Genomic DNA, 19,624 nt, shown 5'->3' with positions numbered 1-19,624 from the left:
GAAGCCTGCCTCAGCTTAAATAAAATCCACCTAACACACATCACACGTGTGCCATCAAATGCACACTCTGACATTCACATAATGAAAGTGCACATTGCCTGTGGACACACATGGTTTTAGTGTGGTGTCCACATAAATACCAAGATTTTAAGACCACAGGCAAAGTTTCAAAATCCAGTTGGGATACAACAGTTTAGCAGGGGGGGTGTATTCCTTTGTTTTGACAAAGCCATAGAGACTCAAAGACTGAGCTGAGAAATCAGTATTCACTTTGTTCACCAGAGTGTATTAGACATGGCTAGCAGATTAGATTTGGAGTAGCCAAACCAAATGTAATAAACAGCACATCACACTGTTTTAAGAGTGAAATGGTCTTCATTTATGTACAGCTCTTGATTTAGACCAGAAGTGGAAAAATACACCTGAATGGGGCACCAAACACTAGGATGTCAGCCAAACGGCAACTCAAGTTAAATGGCCTCTAACTACAGGAACTGTCTTGCTTTTTCTTTTCAGAGATGGACGAATGCTCTTTGACTATTTGGCTGAAAAACATAACGTAAGTTGGCCTGATTTGCTGACATCTCACTTCTTCACTGCATTTCCCATGGATCTTGTGCGAACCCATGGTTGTTTTAGGGGTGAAATGGGAGGGGCAGGCCAAACAGGGAAATGCAGAATTACTTCCCAAAACCCTTAACTCATTTTCGGGGTTTGTATGGCTTGCACAAATTCTGTGGACATTTACATTCTGTGGTGAATTGTTAAGAATAAACGGAGTAGCTCGGGACTCGTGGATAGAGCCGCAAGAATGCCGGAGGTTCTATATTTACCATGATGTTTGGCTTCTTAGCCTCCCCTCCATCGGTCCCTCCCACTCCGGTATCCTGCTGACCTGCATGCTGTCCTCAGTGCACCTCCACACAACCCAGGCTCAGGGCCCCGCAGCCTGCTGTGGGAAAGGCTTGGGCAGCCCAGAGCACCCACTGCCTGTCACGGATATACTGAATTTTAGTGAATGGCTTCAGTTCACGTGACGTCAGGGCATAGTGGACAGCAGGAAGGCCAGTTAAATATAGGAACACAAGTAGGCTTGAAATGATAGCATACATATGCATTTCATATTTAGCTCACATGACCACTTCTTGGCAGATTTGTTACAAAGTTATATATTCTCTTGCCATTCATGGCAAAATACCACTGATATGATATAGCAGTGTTTGCTCCATATTCATTTAGCAGTGGTGTGCCACAGAAAGGAAATCATATCACTGCTACAGAAAATATGAAATTAAAATTTCCATTCCAATTTAGTCTCACTATGATTTAAAATATGTTTGGTTTTGTCCAAATGTTTGACAAGTAATAATTAAAAAAACACAACACCCTCACACTGAAACATTACTTCACTCAAACAGCAACAGAGACAAAACTGGAAGTATTCCCTTAGTGCTTACTGTGTAAATTTATGCAGCTGTGGTGCCTTGAATTTAAAACATGTCCAACTATTGTTTGGCTATGTCTGACAAAATATCCCAATTTCTCTTATAGTGATATTGATACTTTCATATTTCTCTTGAAGTTTCGTCAGGAGTACTTGGACACGCTGTACCGATATGCCAAGTTCCAGTATGAGTGTGGAAACTACTCTGGTGCTGCAGAATACCTCTACTTCTTCCGTGTCTTGGTAAGTTTGTTGTTTTGTCCAACACATTCAACACCAGTTGACATTAATAGTGATGTTTGCTGATAACTACACACCTCACCTTACTTAATAGAGCGACCGTAGTATTTTACTGTTTTCATTTATATACTGACTCAAGGCATTTCTCCGACATTTTTAAAATTGAACATCACATTATGTTTGCTAGATTGCTTTAATTCCTCAAAAGGCCAAATGCTTTCATAGGGGAGGAAAAGAACACTTAGAAGTAATTGAATGTGAAAAGCTTACGTCATTGCCTATTCAATTCTCTGCACGTCTTCTGTATTAGGAGGAGACTGCTGCTCTAGGACTTGAGTAGGATCTTTTACTGGGCCAAGTGATCAGTGGCGGACTGCATAATCTGTCTGTAGTCTTCTCACGGGGCGGGTTTCAGTAGACAGCCTATTGATTTGAGTGCTGTGGCCAGAGAGTCCCTTGTCATGACTTCTGAGCTCATGGTGTGCTTAAGTTATGCAAGGCATCTCTTAAGTTTGCATCAAGAGGTTTACACAAATTTTGCAGGGTGTTTCTGGGAGTGCGTGTGTTGGGGGAGATCAATCTGAAATGTTATTAAAGGCCCAAACGGACTGAAAGTGTCTGATGTGCACCAAAAACGGTATGAGGCACGTCAAACCGCTTTGACGCCCCTACTTGTTTCGATTTTGATAGGACGGTAGTCTCCTGGTTGACTGGTCGATTAGTTGGTCGATATGCTCTCGTCCGATCAAATTCTCATTGGTCGAATAATCTCCGCGTTACTTTCACAAGGAGAAAAGTGCTACATCAATAGCTTTCCAGGATTAATCCATTATTTCCTGTGGTGGGAGGGACAGACTAACAAATTACCTGTGAAAATTGGGAGTGTATTCAAAACATCTCTGTTGTTTTTACAATTTTGAACTCACCCAACCTAATGGAGACTGCTGGGTCTAACTGTACTCAATGTTTGCTGAACGTTTACTGAATCAGTGTTTCTCCTATAATTATAACAACAAGAACCCCGGCCAGGCCAAAAAAAAATGTTTTAATGCCAAAAATAACGCCAAATATTCATTCATTCGAAAATCAATAGCGTTTAGTGGTTTCTGTGCAGCGCTATTCCGATACGTGAGTCAACCTCTGTGTCGTTACCTTGGAAACTGTTGGGAGCGTAACTCTGTTAAGGAATAGGGCATTGCGTAGTATGTTTGCGTAGTGAGTCGGAATGAGCGAGCGGCAGGAAAGTGACGGTGGATGCGAGTGGAGCAGAGGAAAAGGTTAGTTAGCAAACAAAAAGTTAGCAACAATTGGTTAGCCTAACCTGAAGACGTTACATCCAACCCCCCCACGTGCCATTAATCGATTAGTTGAAGATTATGAATGATTTCAGTCGACCAAGACTTTCTTTGGTTGACTACAACCCTAGATTTTGAAGCATCAAATGAGGACTCAGTGACCAAAGCTGTTCTTTCTGCAGCACCAGCAAGCAAGAGAGAAAGAGAGACAGCGCAATGGTGGTTGACCGAGGAGAGGAAGCAGTGGTGGAGTGAATGAGAGAAATAAAACATTATTTTCTGTTTCATGGTGGTTATGTTCAAAAGCACAAATAAATAATCATCAAACACTCAACAGATGATTTACTTTGGAAACAGATGCTCTTAGTTTCATTTTCCTTCTCTGCATTTCTCCTTTTCATTCATTCATTACATCCAACTATTACAGCAGTTAATACAAAGAACAACAGGACAAAGCTGTGTTGGTTCTGTGGTGTTGGCATTTCAAATTTGATGCCTGCAGAGCACCATAGGAGCATCACGTGAGCGCGTCAGTTATCGCTTTCAGTGCGTTTGGGCCTCAAGGGCTATCCTTGCTATGCCACTCTTTCTGTCCTGAGTCTGAAATGATGAGCTGTAGGACAGAAACAAATTTATAGAATAGAAAGAGTTTGAATAATTTTCAAGATAAATGTTTTTAAAATCAGATAATAAAGTAAATAAAGTGTGTTTTGCAGTGGAACATAATTACAGTTCACAGAGAGTACAGGCAGTATTCTTGTGAGTACATATGCACACTCCTTATTTCCTCTATAAACAAAGAGGCTTGTTGCCTGGGTTCTGGCATTTGTGGTTTCTCTCCCTTTGCCCTCAGAAATAGTGAAAGACAAACTAGGCAGTGAATGGGCGAGGTGCAGCTGGACCGCAACAACTGCTGCCTCTCAAAAGATTTAAGAGCCTTTTAGTAGCCCTGGTTAGAGTTTGAGTCACCGTAGAGTTTGGTCACATTAGATAACACAGTTATGGTACGGAAAACTGATGTTTTAATTGTGTGAAAAGTACTAGGGATCATTGGTACCCCATTTACTCTTGGCATTAAAATGTGATCTGTATCTGGATACGTTATCTGGATAAGGAAAAACACATGTTAATGCAAGGTGTAAAAGCACTCAGAACGTAGTGTGATCGGAATGCGATCGGATCAGCCAGACCGCATTTAGAGGTGGTCCCACTCACATTGTGATCGGATCTCAGCCAGGTGTAAATGCAGTCTGTGCAGTGTGATCACATTTGTAAGAAAAAAATCAGCCCATTAAGTTGAAAGGTCACCTAGCTTTGCCCCTTCCTACCAGCTAAAGAAAATCCCGCAAAGGCTTTAAGAAGTAGCGGTAGCTAGTAGAGGTCGAAATCTTTGGCGATTCGATTCAATTCCGATTCTTTGGTGTCTGATTCGATCCAGAATCGATTCTCGATTCCAAACTGATTCTTGATTGAATGAATGGAAAGGGGGGCACAATTTTCAGTCTCTTGCTCCACTATACTGTGTGGCAAACCATTCAATGATGAGATAGACTGAGATGACGTCTGTCGTGATTAGGCGCTATATAAATAAAATTGACTTGACTTGTTAAGATTGACAGTTAAGATTAATGGTCCGCAGCTTTTTCATTTTAAAACGTTAATTGCATTAATTAATTAATGAATTAATTAATTTGAAAGCATCTTACAGTCTCCTGCTTGTATGACAATAACAAACTGAGGGGGAGGCGGAGTGCTCCGCTGTGTTGTTATTAACGTCATGTCTCCAGCTGTGGAGAGCAGCCTCTCTGCTGCACCGGTAGTTCTGGGGAAAGTCATCGCTGGCCAAGACGCTGAGCCGGTGCAGGGTTTTTGAGGTGAAACAGACTGAGCGCCGAGTTATTTTCATCACCTTAGAGTTGATTTGAGTTGTGTAAGTGCTGCAGTGTGTGTTGGTCAGCTGGTCTCCATCGTTACTGCTGGAGTTTGCTGCTCCGCTCCACTAACATTAGTCTCTGAGTGACGGTGTAGAAAGTTCACAACATACTTCACATTCATCTCACAAAGGTATTTAGTCATTAAATCAAAATATGCTTGGAACCGCTGCATTTTGTCAAGATGAATTACAAGATAACTCTAGCGTGTGCACGCTGTAGACTGTCCGGGTGCTGCACTGCCCTCATAGTTGAGTTCCGCCTTTTTTGTTCCATCAATATTATGTTATTAACTAACATTTAGAAAAATCAATTTTTGATTAGTGAATCGACGCAGAATCGTCCATGTCTGCATTGTGATGCATCTAAGAATCGATTACCCCACCCCCACCCCACTCCTAGCAGCTAGAAGTCTTCTCTCGCAAAAAGTGATTTAGCAATGAATGACGTCTGTGTGTGGCAGCAGTTCCCTCGACCTGGGAGGCGTTGTGTTTGCTGACAAATCTGCCAGCTCCGCCTAGTTAATTTGCATATTGAGATACGATCACAGTGCAGACACAGATGAGAAAACGAGAACACATTTCAATGCCAGGTGTAAATGCAAAGACCCATGGATCAGATGTCATTGTCCAGTGACAAGTCATCATGTATCTCACAGAGTGAACACAAAGGCAGAAACTACATAGGTAAGAACCCATGAAAGGGTGGTTGTGTAGCACCTATTATTAAGCAAAACACATTTTGTTTTAGAAAAAATTCTTAAACTAGCATTGGAGTCAGGAATTGGGGAAAATCAAGTACGTGGACGTTTTACACATGTACTATTGCAACCACAGAGTTGTGTACTGTGAAGCTGCCAAGTGGTGTAAACAACAGCAGCAACTATGAGACCTGTATCCAAGGTGATTCCATCATTTGCTGTACAAGCAGCAGCATCGCCTGGGTGGTATCAGTTGTTACATACTCTAAAGCTGCCTTCAAGGTCACATATAGGGCGTCTCCAAGCTTGTAGCTACCCTGTTGACGTATGTTATTGATCCATCTGGAATAAAACCAATTTTACATGGAAATTTTGCTTTTGGTGTTATCTTGCATCAAGTGTTGCTAAGTTCAGCTCAACTGAGTGTCTTATAATGACCAGTGGAACCAGCCTGCATAGTCAGTGGTTTCCAAGTGTCACTCAACTTGTCCTCTTGCTTTTGTTTGTCTTTGGCTCAGCATTCAGCTTTGTGGTAAAGCAAGGACTCATGCCAAAGCCAGCCCCAAAAGAATGGGCAAGAATAAGATCAACATTTTGTCTGTTCATTAGAGTGAAAAACATTAAGACCATCTTTTCCTCTTCTAATTGGCATTTGATACTGCGCTGCCTCTGTCAGTGACTCTAGCTAGCCATGCGCATTCACTATGCTGGAGTGTCCCCTCCTGAAAAACTCGGCTTGGCAGTGTCTCTGAACGATGATGGACTCTCTTCACTACAAACAAACCTCTTACCCAAAGATCTGATCTGCTCAAATCTAGAGAAGTAAGAGTTGCATCTGAGACAAAATGACGGGTAATTCGCCCAAGCTTTCCACTTCCATTCCCTCCCAAAGAAAAATGCATTAAAGAAAAGTCTTCAAAAGCTTGCAACGGATATGTCCCACTATTCCAACAACAGTTGTTTATGGCTTTGCAACTCAGTCTAAATAAACCAAAATTGCTCTAATTGAGGTATGTTGTTCGAAGTCCAGCATAGATTTTTTCTTTTTACCCCTCAAATTGTTAGACCTCTCATTTTAAGTTGCAGCCAGATCAGACTCTGTAACCAGATATCTGTTGCTTTCTCTTGACAATGCAAGAGGCTTTTTAGAAGGGGGGAAAGGTAGAAATGGATTTCATTAGCAAGAGTCTGTAGTGCTCTCCCCCTCCTCTCTTTTCTGTGTTTTGTGGACCTCCCATCCTCACAGGCCCCTTGTTTGTCTCTCCCTCTCCCGTATGGGAGAGGTGAGGCTCCATAAAGTCATTTAACGTGGGAAACCCAGTCAGTTAAACGAAGGAAGCCAGCCTTGCAAAATCCATGCCTCAGGTCTTGTTACAGTGTGGCCTAGTCCGAAAAGAGCAACTTATTCATATCATCACTTAATGCAGGGATTGAATGTTAAGAATAAAGATTGAGTATCCCGGCGGATCCCCAGCACAGTAAATTTATTGTTGCTGGTCAGTCAGCGAAAATGTGCCCATTTCACAAACCAATGGAAACTTAAGGTAACTGCTGGAAAAACCCAGGTATTGAAACTTTTCTAGCGTGGCCACTAGTGAAAGCCAGACTGTGTGTGTGTAGAAAGCTGCCATAATGACCTGGAGGTCAGCCAAACGTAGCAGGCAGGGACTTCCAAAAGAGGGAAAAATAACAAACAAAACAAAACACTTCAACAGATGAAACGCTGACCTTTATGCTGGCAGTGTAGCCAATTTTTTTTCTTGCACTTTTACACTGCTGATCTTTCTTGTGACTTCTACACTTAAAAAAAATCATTCACAGTGGACCTGAGTTGTAAACTCTGCTGATCTGACTGGACGGATGGACACACCATCTCACTGTCTTCTCCTCTGGCGAAATTATGCAGGAGATTTTCCAAATATTTTCCACTTAACTGCAATCGTCTCATATTGATGTTATGAGTGTTATCTGGTCTCTGAGAAGTTTAAAAAAAAAAAACTTTTATACCTGAATAATCTTACTAATTTGTATGGTTATAGCGGAAACCTGTTCTTTTTTTAGTGTTTCCTCCACTGGTACATCTGTCGTGTCTCACAGTCCACTTTAGCGGCTGTCCGACGGTGTACGGGGGTGTGTGGTTAGCATCTAGGTTTCTCTGGCCGCTCAGCAGACACCCACCCTGACTTCCTGCTTGACTCATGTCACAGCGTCTGGTGTTTGGTGTTATCATGAACTACTGTGGCACAGAGTTTCCCATGAGCCCTAGGGTGTAGTCCTACGTCCGCTATAGAGTGATTGCCCTGCTGAGGTTCAGAAGCATTCTCAACCTGTGTTTCATTACCTGATTCTTTTTTGTTTGTTTTAGCCTGTTCTGGAAATCAGAAACAGTAGCCTGTAACATTTTTCTGAGTGATTATATTCACAAAGATGTGACTTGTTAGCATCAGCTCATATTTCAGCCTAATTATCCTGTGATAACGACATAGTTGTCCAGATTTGCTTAAAGTAATGGTTGGAGATGATTGCAGTTATCATTATCATGACATGAAGTGGAGTAAAACTTGCAAAAATTAACAATGAAAACATTTTATGTATACATTAAACAAGTTAGTAAGGTGCCTGATGATCAAGCCAGTGCATTTTGTGATTTTTATTGTGGTTTTACAGTCTCATCACTAAGAACAGTTTAGTTATTTTAATTATTAATTAATATATTGATTTTTTTATATACATATAATCATTTTTATTGATTTCAATAAAACCAAAAAAAAAAAAAGATTAAAAATGCCCATAAATGCAAAGGAATGTAATGGAATGAAGAAAAGAAAATAAATCTTTGAGTTTTAGAAGCTGTGATCAGCAAATGTTTGATATTTTCCTCTCAGTGACAAACACTCTTGCCTTTTGCTTCTTCTTAAATTAGATTTTCTAATTAATGTTAGACAAAGATTATTTAATTCAGTTCAAAATGTTTTTGAATTTACCCTCTATCTGTCCTGGTAGAGTGGATGAGGAGGTTATTTCAACAAAATAAATGATTAAATGTTGACATTATGTGAAGTTTCACTATCCTACAATATTTTTATAAAGGACATGTTCTTGGGTCAGTGCAGTCACACAATGTGCCTCATGCAAGAACCACTCATGAACAGATTTGTTCTTAAGTGGCACTTAAACTGATTTAGGAAAACTTGTTGCATTTTTACCACAGAATTTTCTCTTAGATGTGAATGAAATTCACAGGTGGTTCAGACCTGTCGTACAAGTTATGTACAGATAGTCTTCCTTTACTCATAGCCAAAAAAACCCCACTTGTTTGATTTAAGAATTATAATGCCTTAATCTGATGAATTTGGAGTTTAAATGTCACCAAAATTGCAAATAGATTTGCATTGTAGTCTGCCACTTTACTTAGAGGTTTGACAGCAGATTTTTTCTCACACTCCAACAGCTGTGTCAGTGTCTTTAGGTATCTGCAGGTCATTGTCCAAGTGAACATCCTCCACTGCACCCGACAGTGAACTGTAGTAATAGAATGTGTTTCTGTTTCCTTGACTGTCACGTTTTCTTGTACGCCTTCTGTTTTAGCCACTTTGCTTCAGCAACATTTCAAACTATCCCTTTTTTTACATCTTTCATCATGCAGCTCTGTGGTGACATGGCCTTGACAGCTAGAATAATATTTTCTTATTATTTACATCCTCTAACGCCACAGCTGTCTGTCAAATTTGTTATATTTTCATGTGCTGATTTCTCACAGGTGCACTTGAAGCTCCACACAGTGAAGTTCTCCTTTTTTATTGCTGTGAATGAAACATAACCAAAAATGAGGCAGAACAGGTAGCTTTATTATAGCAATTTGATTATAATAATGATAAACCTATTCAAGAACAAGTTGCACTGATCAGGTTGAAATGAGCAATTTATGACAAGTTTGAGCAGTTTGGTAAATTCGACTTGGAACAACCTCACAGGAAAAAAGAAATTTAGAATAAGTATACACAAAACCACAAGGCACATTATCTCCTGCCACCCCTACATGATGTCTGCCCCACCCATCAGATTGAGTTGTTATTCTTTTAGGCTGGTGATGATGCTCATTTTTCACTTAATTACAGTTAATGATACAATTTAGGCTTTTTCAGGTGTGGAATGTAGGTGGAACAAAATATTTGCATAGAGTTTTTTGTTGGTGATATGCATCTGAGTACAATCTTGCAGTTTACGGCTGTTTTTCTCCTGATTATGATGGATTGGCCATTACTGCAGCACAGTATGGCGATGTTAGAGATATACTTAGGCCTTGTGATCCTGTCTCAGCCAACCAAATGTTCTAGTTCTAACAAATTGTTCAGACAGTTTAGTGACACACATGGTCCAAATATGGCTTTACTTAATGCGTCTTAATCTGAAAGTATTAAATTGTATGGTCAACTGCAATGCAGTGGTTGTAGTATCTAAAAGTGCAGCAAATTTGGTTTTATAAAAAGCTAAACAGTCTTTCATGATCCATTTCTCTTTTTCTGTCAAGCTCAATTCCCTTAGGATGACATAATTTAATTCATTTATCCAATATAAATAAGAAAAGTGACTGCTCTGTGCAGCAGTGCCACTGAAGCCAGGCTAGTAGTTGCAAGCTCCGTCTCACTGTGTATGGATGCAGATGTTATTGAGCAGTCTGCCACCAACCTGCATAGAAAGACTCCTAATCAGTGTTTGTCTGTCAAGTAATGTGGAAAAACTGTAGATTCATATTTGAACAAATGTACCATGTTGTCTGTTCCCAAGGTCCCATCTACAGACAGGAATGCCCTGAACTCTCTGTGGGGCAAGCTGGCCTCTGAGATCCTGATGCAGAACTGGGAGGCAGCCATGGAGGACCTCACCCGCCTGAGGGAGACTATCGATAACAACGTAAATGCCCTACTTCTCAGAATTTGATACCTCATTTAGATTCCCTTACATAGACACACATATTGACGTTTCACTTTCAGTACAGTTTTGCTGTGACATTTTACTCCTTTTCCACACACACTCATAGGACTACTTAAGAACTTGGATTGGTGTATGAATTGGTTGTCTGTATTTGATTGATGGACATTTAGGAGGCAGGAACATCTTATTCGAGAACAGGACTGCTTGTATATACAGTAACTGACTGAAAACAAATTTACAATTTTTGAAATGTCTCTTACTTTTATGTCTGTCTCTTCTGGGCTTCTCTCCGGGATTTCCATCTTTGTCCTTTCTAGTCTGTCAGCTCCCCTCTCCAGTCTCTCCAGCAGAGGACATGGCTGATTCACTGGTCTCTCTTTGTCTTCTTCAACCACCCCAAAGGCAGAGACAATATCATTGAGCTCTTTCTGTATCAGCCACAGTAAGTACCATTTATAGTAATATATATATATTTTCACTTTGTTGTTTTAACCCATTCATTTACGCCCAGAAAATTGCAAAACGTTTGAGAGAATAGCTGGAAGTAGTTGAAAAGATAAGATCCATTTTCACAAAGCAAGGTTAATAGAAAGGTAGATTTTTGTAGCTTGGTTAAACTGTGGGTCTGTTGGCCCATTATGGTACACTGATATGGGCTTATAGTGGTTCATTGAATGTATTGGTAGATACTACTAAAAGCTGACACATTTTATACCTCTGAGAGAGCAACTCTGAGTCTACTTGTAGTTCATCTTTTTTTAAGATGAACCCAAGGTCTAAAATTAAGTGTTTTGCATTGAAAATGTTATTGTAACTCCAAAATAAATCTTGATCCGTAAAGGATTTGGAGAAAAAGTCTGTCATTTGATTTAGAGAAAGCCATTTGCTTTAATAACACATTTTTGGGTGGTGGGCTTCTTCATGAACCCTGCTGGTATTTTTAAAGTGGTTTCAGAAGTGTGTGTTTTCGTGTGGTCTGTTTACTCTCCAAGTCGAGAACGAGTCCATGTGTATCGCAGATCGGAAACTTTATACACTGTGTTAAAATTTGCACACCACCTATTTTGATGTTTTTGCTCCCTCCCCCTGTTCTGATTGCTGGCTTGTGTAATTGTACAGATGATTGGGCTCCACAGACAGTATGACAGGCGACCACAACACAGTACACTCAAATGTCTGGTTCCCTGAATTTTACTCAGTTTTTAATTTTATTGTGGATGATTAAGGAGGCCTGCCCAATAATTACTCATGAAAAGCTCACCCAACCATCTGTGTGGACAAACTGAGGTAGTTTTGTGTGCTTTGCAGTTTCACAGTCTAGAAACCTCATGTTTTTCCCACTGAGGCTTGGCTTGGCTCTTGTTTCCCATCTCTTGACCAGTACTTCCTTTGGCTGAAGTCAGTGACCAGTGGCTGGCCTTCGGCTCCACATTTGACCTCCCTTACCCCTGCAGTCAGCAGAAGTTGGCCAAAGGCTTGTTTGTGTACTATTGACAGACTACACTAACGTCAAGGGAAATAATGCAGTTCATAAGTATGATGCAGGTGCAAACTCAGCGAATACTATTGCACTAATATTATATCCAGAGTTACTTGATTGTCTATGTCACTCGTTCAGTTGTTCAGCATCATTTTCTTTACCAGACAAGCCATGAAATGGGAACTCGTTTCCCTGTCCCTCTTCTGTGTTCTCCTGTAGCCCCCCTTCAACAGAGGAAATTTGAACTCATACTGATTTCTTGGCTGCATGCCTCAGTAGCATCTTCAGCAAACCAGCGCAGCAACGCGTTTGCCTCAAAACTCATCTAAAAAAAAAGATAAAGTCCCCTAAGTGGGGTAGGGTGAATGCCCCCCAGATATGGTACAGTGACTCATGCAGGATTGCTTGCTATTGGAGCCCCCCCTGGAGAGTGAGTAGGTGTAAGTTAATCAGGAACACAGCACGGAGCGTTGCGGTCTTCCATGGGAGTCAGGCAACTACAAAGGGAGGGAGGGAGAGAGAGCTCTCCTAAAACCAGGCTGACGATGGCTTTGCCAAGCAGCCCACTGCTGTTTTTAGACTCAACATCACAACTGCCACAGGTCCCCTGTCCCTCTAATTGTTTCAGCTAATTAAACCGTTGTCGGCACTCTTTGTCTGAACACCATGTGTTCCTCTGGACTTAGCTATAGGAGACCTGAAAGGGCCCAGTCCACTTCCTCTTTTCAGATTTAATTTGGTCAATGGGGGTTGAGTGGAGAGTGAAGTTCAAAGATAGATATTTAAAAACCAATAAGGAGTTTTTCTGAAATAGTTAATGTTGATTAATTACTCATGGAAAGTAGTATGCGTGTCCATGTGTATGTGCAGACCTTACATATTGTTTTACAGAATGCTATCTCCATGGATGGATAGTGGATGGATAGTTAAGCCTAGTCTTACTACGCCCGGTCTTAGCTATAGGCATCCATGTGAATGCCCACAGAACTATGGCTATTGCCTAGCAGCGTGCGTTGCTAGGATACATTGTTACCAATCTCCCGCTGTCTTGCTAATTTGTAGCAAATCATTTCTAATTTGTGGCAACGTCATGGAGAATCAAAGAAAAAGAAAAGGCAATTTCATGGACATTGACATAAGAGAATTAATAGAGCTGTACAGCCAGCACAAGAAAACACTGACTGCCAAGCAGTCCAATGTAATAACAAATAAGAGGTCATAAATGATTGTTCCGACTTGGGCAGCCTTTGTTCAAAAACAATGTATGGAAAAAGTTGAAAGACCTCCTGAGCAAGGCAAAGATTTTGACTTCATGCCTGCTCCTGACTAGACGGAAGATTTACGCCTGGTTGGACTTAAAACACCAAGTTACGACCATCTTAGCTTAAGACCAAGCGTAAGCCCTATTGGTGCAACCGGCCCCAGAGTTGGTGTGGGATTAGAATCAGTCTGTAACAGCGTCTTGTCTCTTGTGTTCAGCCCTCAGCCAGTTGACCTGTGGTTGAAACATCAGTCCCTGATGGATTGGGTTTCAGCCACTGGGCAGGTCCCTGTTCACTGATCTATATCTTCTTGCCAGGGTTTCCTTTTCCTCCTCCCTCTCACAGGACACTAATGAAAGAGGTGGCTTAAAGCTGGGACTCATGTCCAGCAGTGAGGGTCCTGTTGAGACATTTATCTGTTTAGTGGCAAAGGCTTTCTTCCTTCTAAATGCCAGGAGCCCAATAAGCAGCCAAAATGTTATATTGTGTGTCCTTGTTTTTGGTTGTGTCTTTGCTTACATTGGTCTGATAAGTGATTACTTTCATCTCCCCTCATTTCAGATACCTCAATGCTATCCAGACTATGTGCCCCCACATCTTGCGTTACCTGACCACAGCGGTCATTACAAACAAGGATGTCCGTAAGCGTCGGCAGGTTCTGAAGGATTTGGTGAAGGTCATACAGCAGGTAAACAGACTTCTCTTTTTCATCCCATTGTATTTACAAAGTGCACACAGTTATCAGGTCATTGTTAATGGGCTGTACAGGCTTTGGAGGGTGACCAACTGACCATGTAACCCATAGCATTGCCAACACTTCCTCTTATGCACAGGGAGTAAATATTAAGGTTTGAGTCCAAGCTGGGGAAGCCTTGGACCCATTACATCTGATGAATGGTAGTGAACTGACAGACTGTAGTGTACTGATGCCTTCTCCACCAATGACAGTAGCTACTTCAGAGGTCTAAGCACTGTCTCGGTGGGTTGTGTATAATTGTTAAAACATGTGCTCTGTGCTCTATGGCCTCGGGTCACGTTGGGACTTCTCTAAGCATCGTTTGGAACTGTTGAGAGTTCATGATGTGTTTTCACTTAAGTCCTTGTAAATTGTTATGTTTATTTACCTATTGTACCTAGCAGGTGGTAATTATGACCACATAGTCATTATTGTCAGTGACTTGAACCAAACTAGGATTTATCTTCTTCTTCTTAATGCATAGACTGATATTAGTGATTTCTATTAGATTCAAAAACAACCTCAAATGCTATTTTAGTAACTGTGTTAAATCATGAAACACATTTACCTTTTACTGTATTTGTCTGCTTTATTTGCATCCCAACATAGCTAAACTTTGACTTATTAAAATAAGTTATAGCATCTAATTTATATATATATGTATATACATATACACACACATACACATAGATATAATAATAATCAATTTTATACTATTTTTTTCTTTCAGGAATCTTACACCTACAAAGATCCAATTACAGAGTTTGTGGAGTGCCTGTATGTGAACTTTGACTTCGACAGTGCTCAGAAGAAACTGAGGGAGTGTGAGTCGGTGAGTATGCACTTGAGTAACCTCACCAACATTCATTAATCATTTCAACCTTTCCCCCCCCCCTAACTGTGTGAAGAAGTTGGCCCTGGTTTACTGTGCCTCTCAGTGACAATATAGAGGTCTTCTGAGAACCTCTGATTTGCGGGTCAAACTCCTGAACTTTCACACAGAGCATCGCAGTAAACATCTTTAGTAATTATGTGATCTCTGTCTGACCTTCTGCCTGCTCACACAGTGTTTCTATTTGCAGGAGTTCTGCGTGGGTCCAGTGCAGACAGAACAGTGATAGTCTGTGCCTTGTATCATACTGTCAGATATAGAGGTCCTCTTGGACACTATGACTCAGGCTTCAGTCAGATTTTACTATGGCCTGTAATTGACCCATCAGGCTAGTAGTTAACAGTAAAAGCTTTATAAGCAAAAGTCTCTGCAGAGGCGTGCAGACACTTTAAGCTTTAAGAGGGAGATCTGTCATAGCACCGCAATTTAGAACCTTTTCAGTTTTGGTTTGTAATGGATAAATGTAACTGTAGTCCTTGATGTGAGAATAGAATATGAGTAGTATACTTTAAAAGTCTCTTTTTATGCTGACTACAAACCAATCAATCATTCAGGCTGTCTTCAATCTGAAGGTTGGCTTTCATGGTCATCCAACAGTTTCCCTTCTCAGCATTTCTCTTGAGTTGATCATATCTTTTCTCTCCGCTCCATCTCTTTATGTCATCAAGCCACATTATGCGTTGTCTTCCCACCCCTCATTTCCCTTCCAAAACCCTAGTCATCAGCCTCCCACTGGACCTTCTCAGAATGTGCCCTGTAAACTCAAACCGACATCATTAAACACTAACTGTGACTATATCACCTTGTAATATAGTTGACAAAAAAAGACAAGACTAAATTGTAGTTTGAAAAACAAAAACCAAAATCTCTTTATTTTCATTGACAAAAAACAGGAAACAAAATATTACAGGAGGCGGGAGGCATAGCCTGAACAGCATGTTAGCAGAGCAGCAGCGAGTGCTCCGTCTGAGTGTCTACACTGGAGGCGTTCAGGTGCAGTGTTGAGTGTAGGTCACCCATGTTTGGAAGCTCTCAGAGCCCAATACACACTGACTCTATGTGTATTGGGCATGCATGAAACAGAGGAAAACAGACTTCACGTTTACATGTATATAGTGCAAGTGAAACATGAGCCATTACATGGCTGTGTAGAAAGGTGTATTGATTAAAACAGCAGTGTATAATGTTACCTTTCTTTATCATGGTTGTTGTTGTTACTCTAGAAAACCTTGCCTTTTTTTAACTTTTAATACTGATGCCATGTGAACTAGCATGCTAGACAGCAATTTTATTAACATTATTTCATTATTAATTCATGGGACACATTTTTTCTTTTCTTGTTAACACCAACCTCAGATCTATTTGTTGTACTTTTTAAATGCAAGCAGATTGCAATTGGTGTGTGTGCAGTATTCTTCGAAATTTTATCAGGCTAACTACTTTTGTCATGTACCTTAGGCGTCTAAAAAATTGGTTTCAGAACATTTTATTGTCTGTACCGCTCTTATTGTTTTATAATAATTTTAAAGACAGAATTGGGCCCCAGAATTGTGTTGGTTCAAAATAAATATGCATATCAGAACATGCTCCATGTCTGGATGTATTCCTTAAATTGATACCGTCAGACCAGACACTTTCTGCAAAGCTGCATTCATAATCATTCAGCCTGTGTTTTTCATCATTTAATGGTAAGGTTAAATCTTATATGAAATCATTTTGACTAAAATGACAAAAGTATTGAATTTGGTTGGACTAGATTGACTGAAATGTTCAATATAATCTGATGGCTAAAAAAGATTAAAATGTCAACAGTTATTGACTAAAACTAAGCTAAAATGATTACCATTTTCTTTGACTAAGACTCAACTAAAACAACTAAGAAAACAGGATGAGGTTGACTAAATATGATACAGGACTAAGACTAAATTTAAAAAAATAGCTGACGAAATTAAGGCTGCTTAAAATTTGAAGATATTTATGGCAATAAATTTCAACAGCAGCACAATCTACAGCATCCAAAATGACCATTACGTGAGATCAACGCCAAACAATTTCAACTAAAATGGAACATTCTAACCTTTATGAAGGTAAGATTCATTGCTTGGCTGTTGTATTGGATTAAAATCAAGAAATGCGGTGTTTCTGAAACACCCAACAAATCAGACAATGTGAAGATAAATCTTAATGTTGAGTTATGAGGTCAGTTTCATTTAATTTTGTGGGCTGGGTGCCAGTATAGCAAACAATTTTAATTCTTCATCTGTGTTTTTAATTTTATTTCATATAGATGTGTCTGTTTTTCTTGTGCTACCTGTTTTTAGATATTGCAATGCAAGTATTATATTTTTATTGTGTGAGATATCCAAGGAATGGACACAATAACAGGAACACCTGTAAAAGATAAGAATAATATTTTTTGACAAATTATGTGTTGCATTGATGGCATAAAGCCAAGAGGCTTGTCAGATTCTGGGGATACAATCAGTGGACCGTAATCAGATTTAGAGAGAGAGCAGGTGTCCTAACTAGCGTTGTGCTTCATGTATATTTTGTGTAACTTGATCTTCTAGTTCATTCTTTGCATACACACTGTAATTTGGTATTCCCAGATGACTTCATAATTTGGACCTGCAGAAGAATAAAAGGCTAAATTTGGGGTTATTTGGCCCCTTTTTCATCTTTTGCCTCATGACGATAAACCTTCAGAATGAAAAACATCTGGCCTGATCAAATGGCTCTTTCCCAGGAGTAAATGTTTATAAATCATGTCAGCAGTTTACTGAAGATTGTGTTTCATTCTAAGTTATTTTTAAGTTAATAGAAGGAGTTTTTAACTCCTCGAAATCACCACTTTACAAATGAGGAAGTTAGAACTAAACTCATTAGCGCAGATTTGTTTTTACTTGGTCATACCCCCCACAAGTCAGAGAGAATACACAGCATGTTCCAAGAGAAAATGAGATTTTTCCTGTGCAAAGGCCTCCAGGGGCGATCTCTAAATGTGACATAGACTATCAGAGATATTAGAGCTGTATCCTATTTCAGCTACACACGCCCTCAATCACCGACCTTGTTAAACACTTGCATGCACTTTTTAGGAACTCTCTGTGTTGGTCTTGACCTCCGCTCATGGGGTTCTGTTTACAGAGACTCTACTGTGGTTGAAACAGATGCTCAATCCCAACTACCTCTCAGGTCAAAGCCCAAGTTATTCCAGGTGCTTTAAACACTGGCTTACCTGTCAGTCTTATCAGAGTATGTCCAGTAGGCACAAAAGCCCTCTATTGACCTTATTCAGTTCACAAGCAGGTCTTGCAAGGTGGGTGGTTCCAAAGATGTTTAACAGCACCTTTAATGCATTACCTGTGATGGTCTGCAAACATTTTCCCAAAATGATCTCGTTTGAAGTTAGTAATGCCATTTTTCCCCTGCAGAAATTCACATACAAGTATATAAAAAAACGCATTATTCAGAAGTAAAAGGATGTTTCACAGACAGTGGAGTGATTGAGGTAAACGGATACCCCATTTGGGATGGGCTCTCGTCTTGATGAGCATTTGTAATGCATCAATTTTGAGCCACTGAGAAGAGTGGCACCCATCTATTTACTGATTGCTGTAATAGCAAGATATGGGTATTGTTTTCCGCTCTCCTGTCTTCAGTTCACTGTACTCTTCACAGTAGTTTGAGCCAACAGCTTTCAACTGGGGAGTTCAGCTTGGTTTAAATTGTCCTGTTCAGGCTGTATAGGTTTTTTTTTTTTTTTTTTTTTGTTTCTTTCCCACTCCACCCGAATCTGGAATCACTGTCAGATGTTAGATGCTTGCATGTCAAAGAATGAAAAGTATAGGCCCACCTATAGTCAGGCCCTCAGATTGCGCATAAAAGGGCTCTTCAAGCTCCTTTCAGAATTTGTTTAAGCTTTGTGGTCTGAATCCCAGATGACAGTAATTAGGGAACTTAACTGTTCAAAGTTTATCAGCCTTAGATAAGCGTTGTCATAGTTGAAATGTGCGTTGCCTGATAGCGTCATGTAGTTGGGATTTATTCAAGCAGAACTCTGGGCAGATAGCAACTTTCTAAGCTTAAGCAAACAAAGAGCCTGTAATTCTTAGAGAACTTTTGAAGATGGAGGTCTGTGATGTGAAATAGCTCTTACTGCAGAGTTGGAATGCAGCAAGTACTGAGAAATGTGAGCACTTCACACTGTGGTACGTCTGGGGCCATAGCTGGGTCATGAACATTTACAGTAGATGAAGTAGATGAGTCGGCCATCTGCGGTAGTGTGAAAGAGTCCAAACTAGACTGTATTTCTTACTGTAACAAGGCACAGGTGATGGTGTATATGGACGGCTGAAAAGACTTACTCTCATCTGTGAGATTGTTTGGACTGGTGGTGCTACATTCATGGGATGACTGTAGCTGTGAAATCTGGCGATCCTGCACAGGAGAGCTGACACTGATACACCGGACCAGATGAAGGGTGATACATCACAAACAATGTGGTCATCTCTTTGGTTGGCGCCGTTCTTACTTTGTTTAATGTGGTGATCTTAGAATTCAAAGATTTGTGGTTGATTGGAAGCACCTTGCGTGACCTGGGATTTATGATGTATAGAGGAAAATATAATTTTGAAAACTTTTGGCAAAAACTTTTGATGACTTAAATGTAGCCAGTATTTTCTTCCCTACTCTGTTTTCTTGACAAT

The 19,624-nt window shown here is 40.2% G+C and overlaps 1 protein-coding gene across 1 annotated transcript in view; it reads left to right on the top strand.

Moving 5' to 3' along the window:
- Positions 1-19,624, top strand: part of eif3ea (eukaryotic translation initiation factor 3, subunit E, a) — a 31,082-nt gene that overhangs the window by 3,384 nt on the left and 8,074 nt on the right. The window contains exons 4-9 of the mRNA XM_067602296.1: positions 517-559; positions 1,583-1,687; positions 10,399-10,524; positions 10,863-10,987; positions 13,849-13,975; positions 14,754-14,855. Of these exons, the coding sequence (XP_067458397.1) occupies positions 517-559; positions 1,583-1,687; positions 10,399-10,524; positions 10,863-10,987; positions 13,849-13,975; positions 14,754-14,855 (628 nt within the window). The remainder of the gene's footprint in view (positions 1-516; positions 560-1,582; positions 1,688-10,398; positions 10,525-10,862; positions 10,988-13,848; positions 13,976-14,753; positions 14,856-19,624) is intronic.

The sequence above is a fragment of the Thunnus thynnus genome, chromosome 10 (assembly GCF_963924715.1).
Source record: "Thunnus thynnus chromosome 10, fThuThy2.1, whole genome shotgun sequence".
NCBI classification, from domain to species: domain Eukaryota; kingdom Metazoa; phylum Chordata; class Actinopteri; order Scombriformes; family Scombridae; genus Thunnus; species Thunnus thynnus.
Note: the sequence above shows the minus strand (reverse complement) of the source record. Positions and strands in the feature narration are given on the sequence as shown.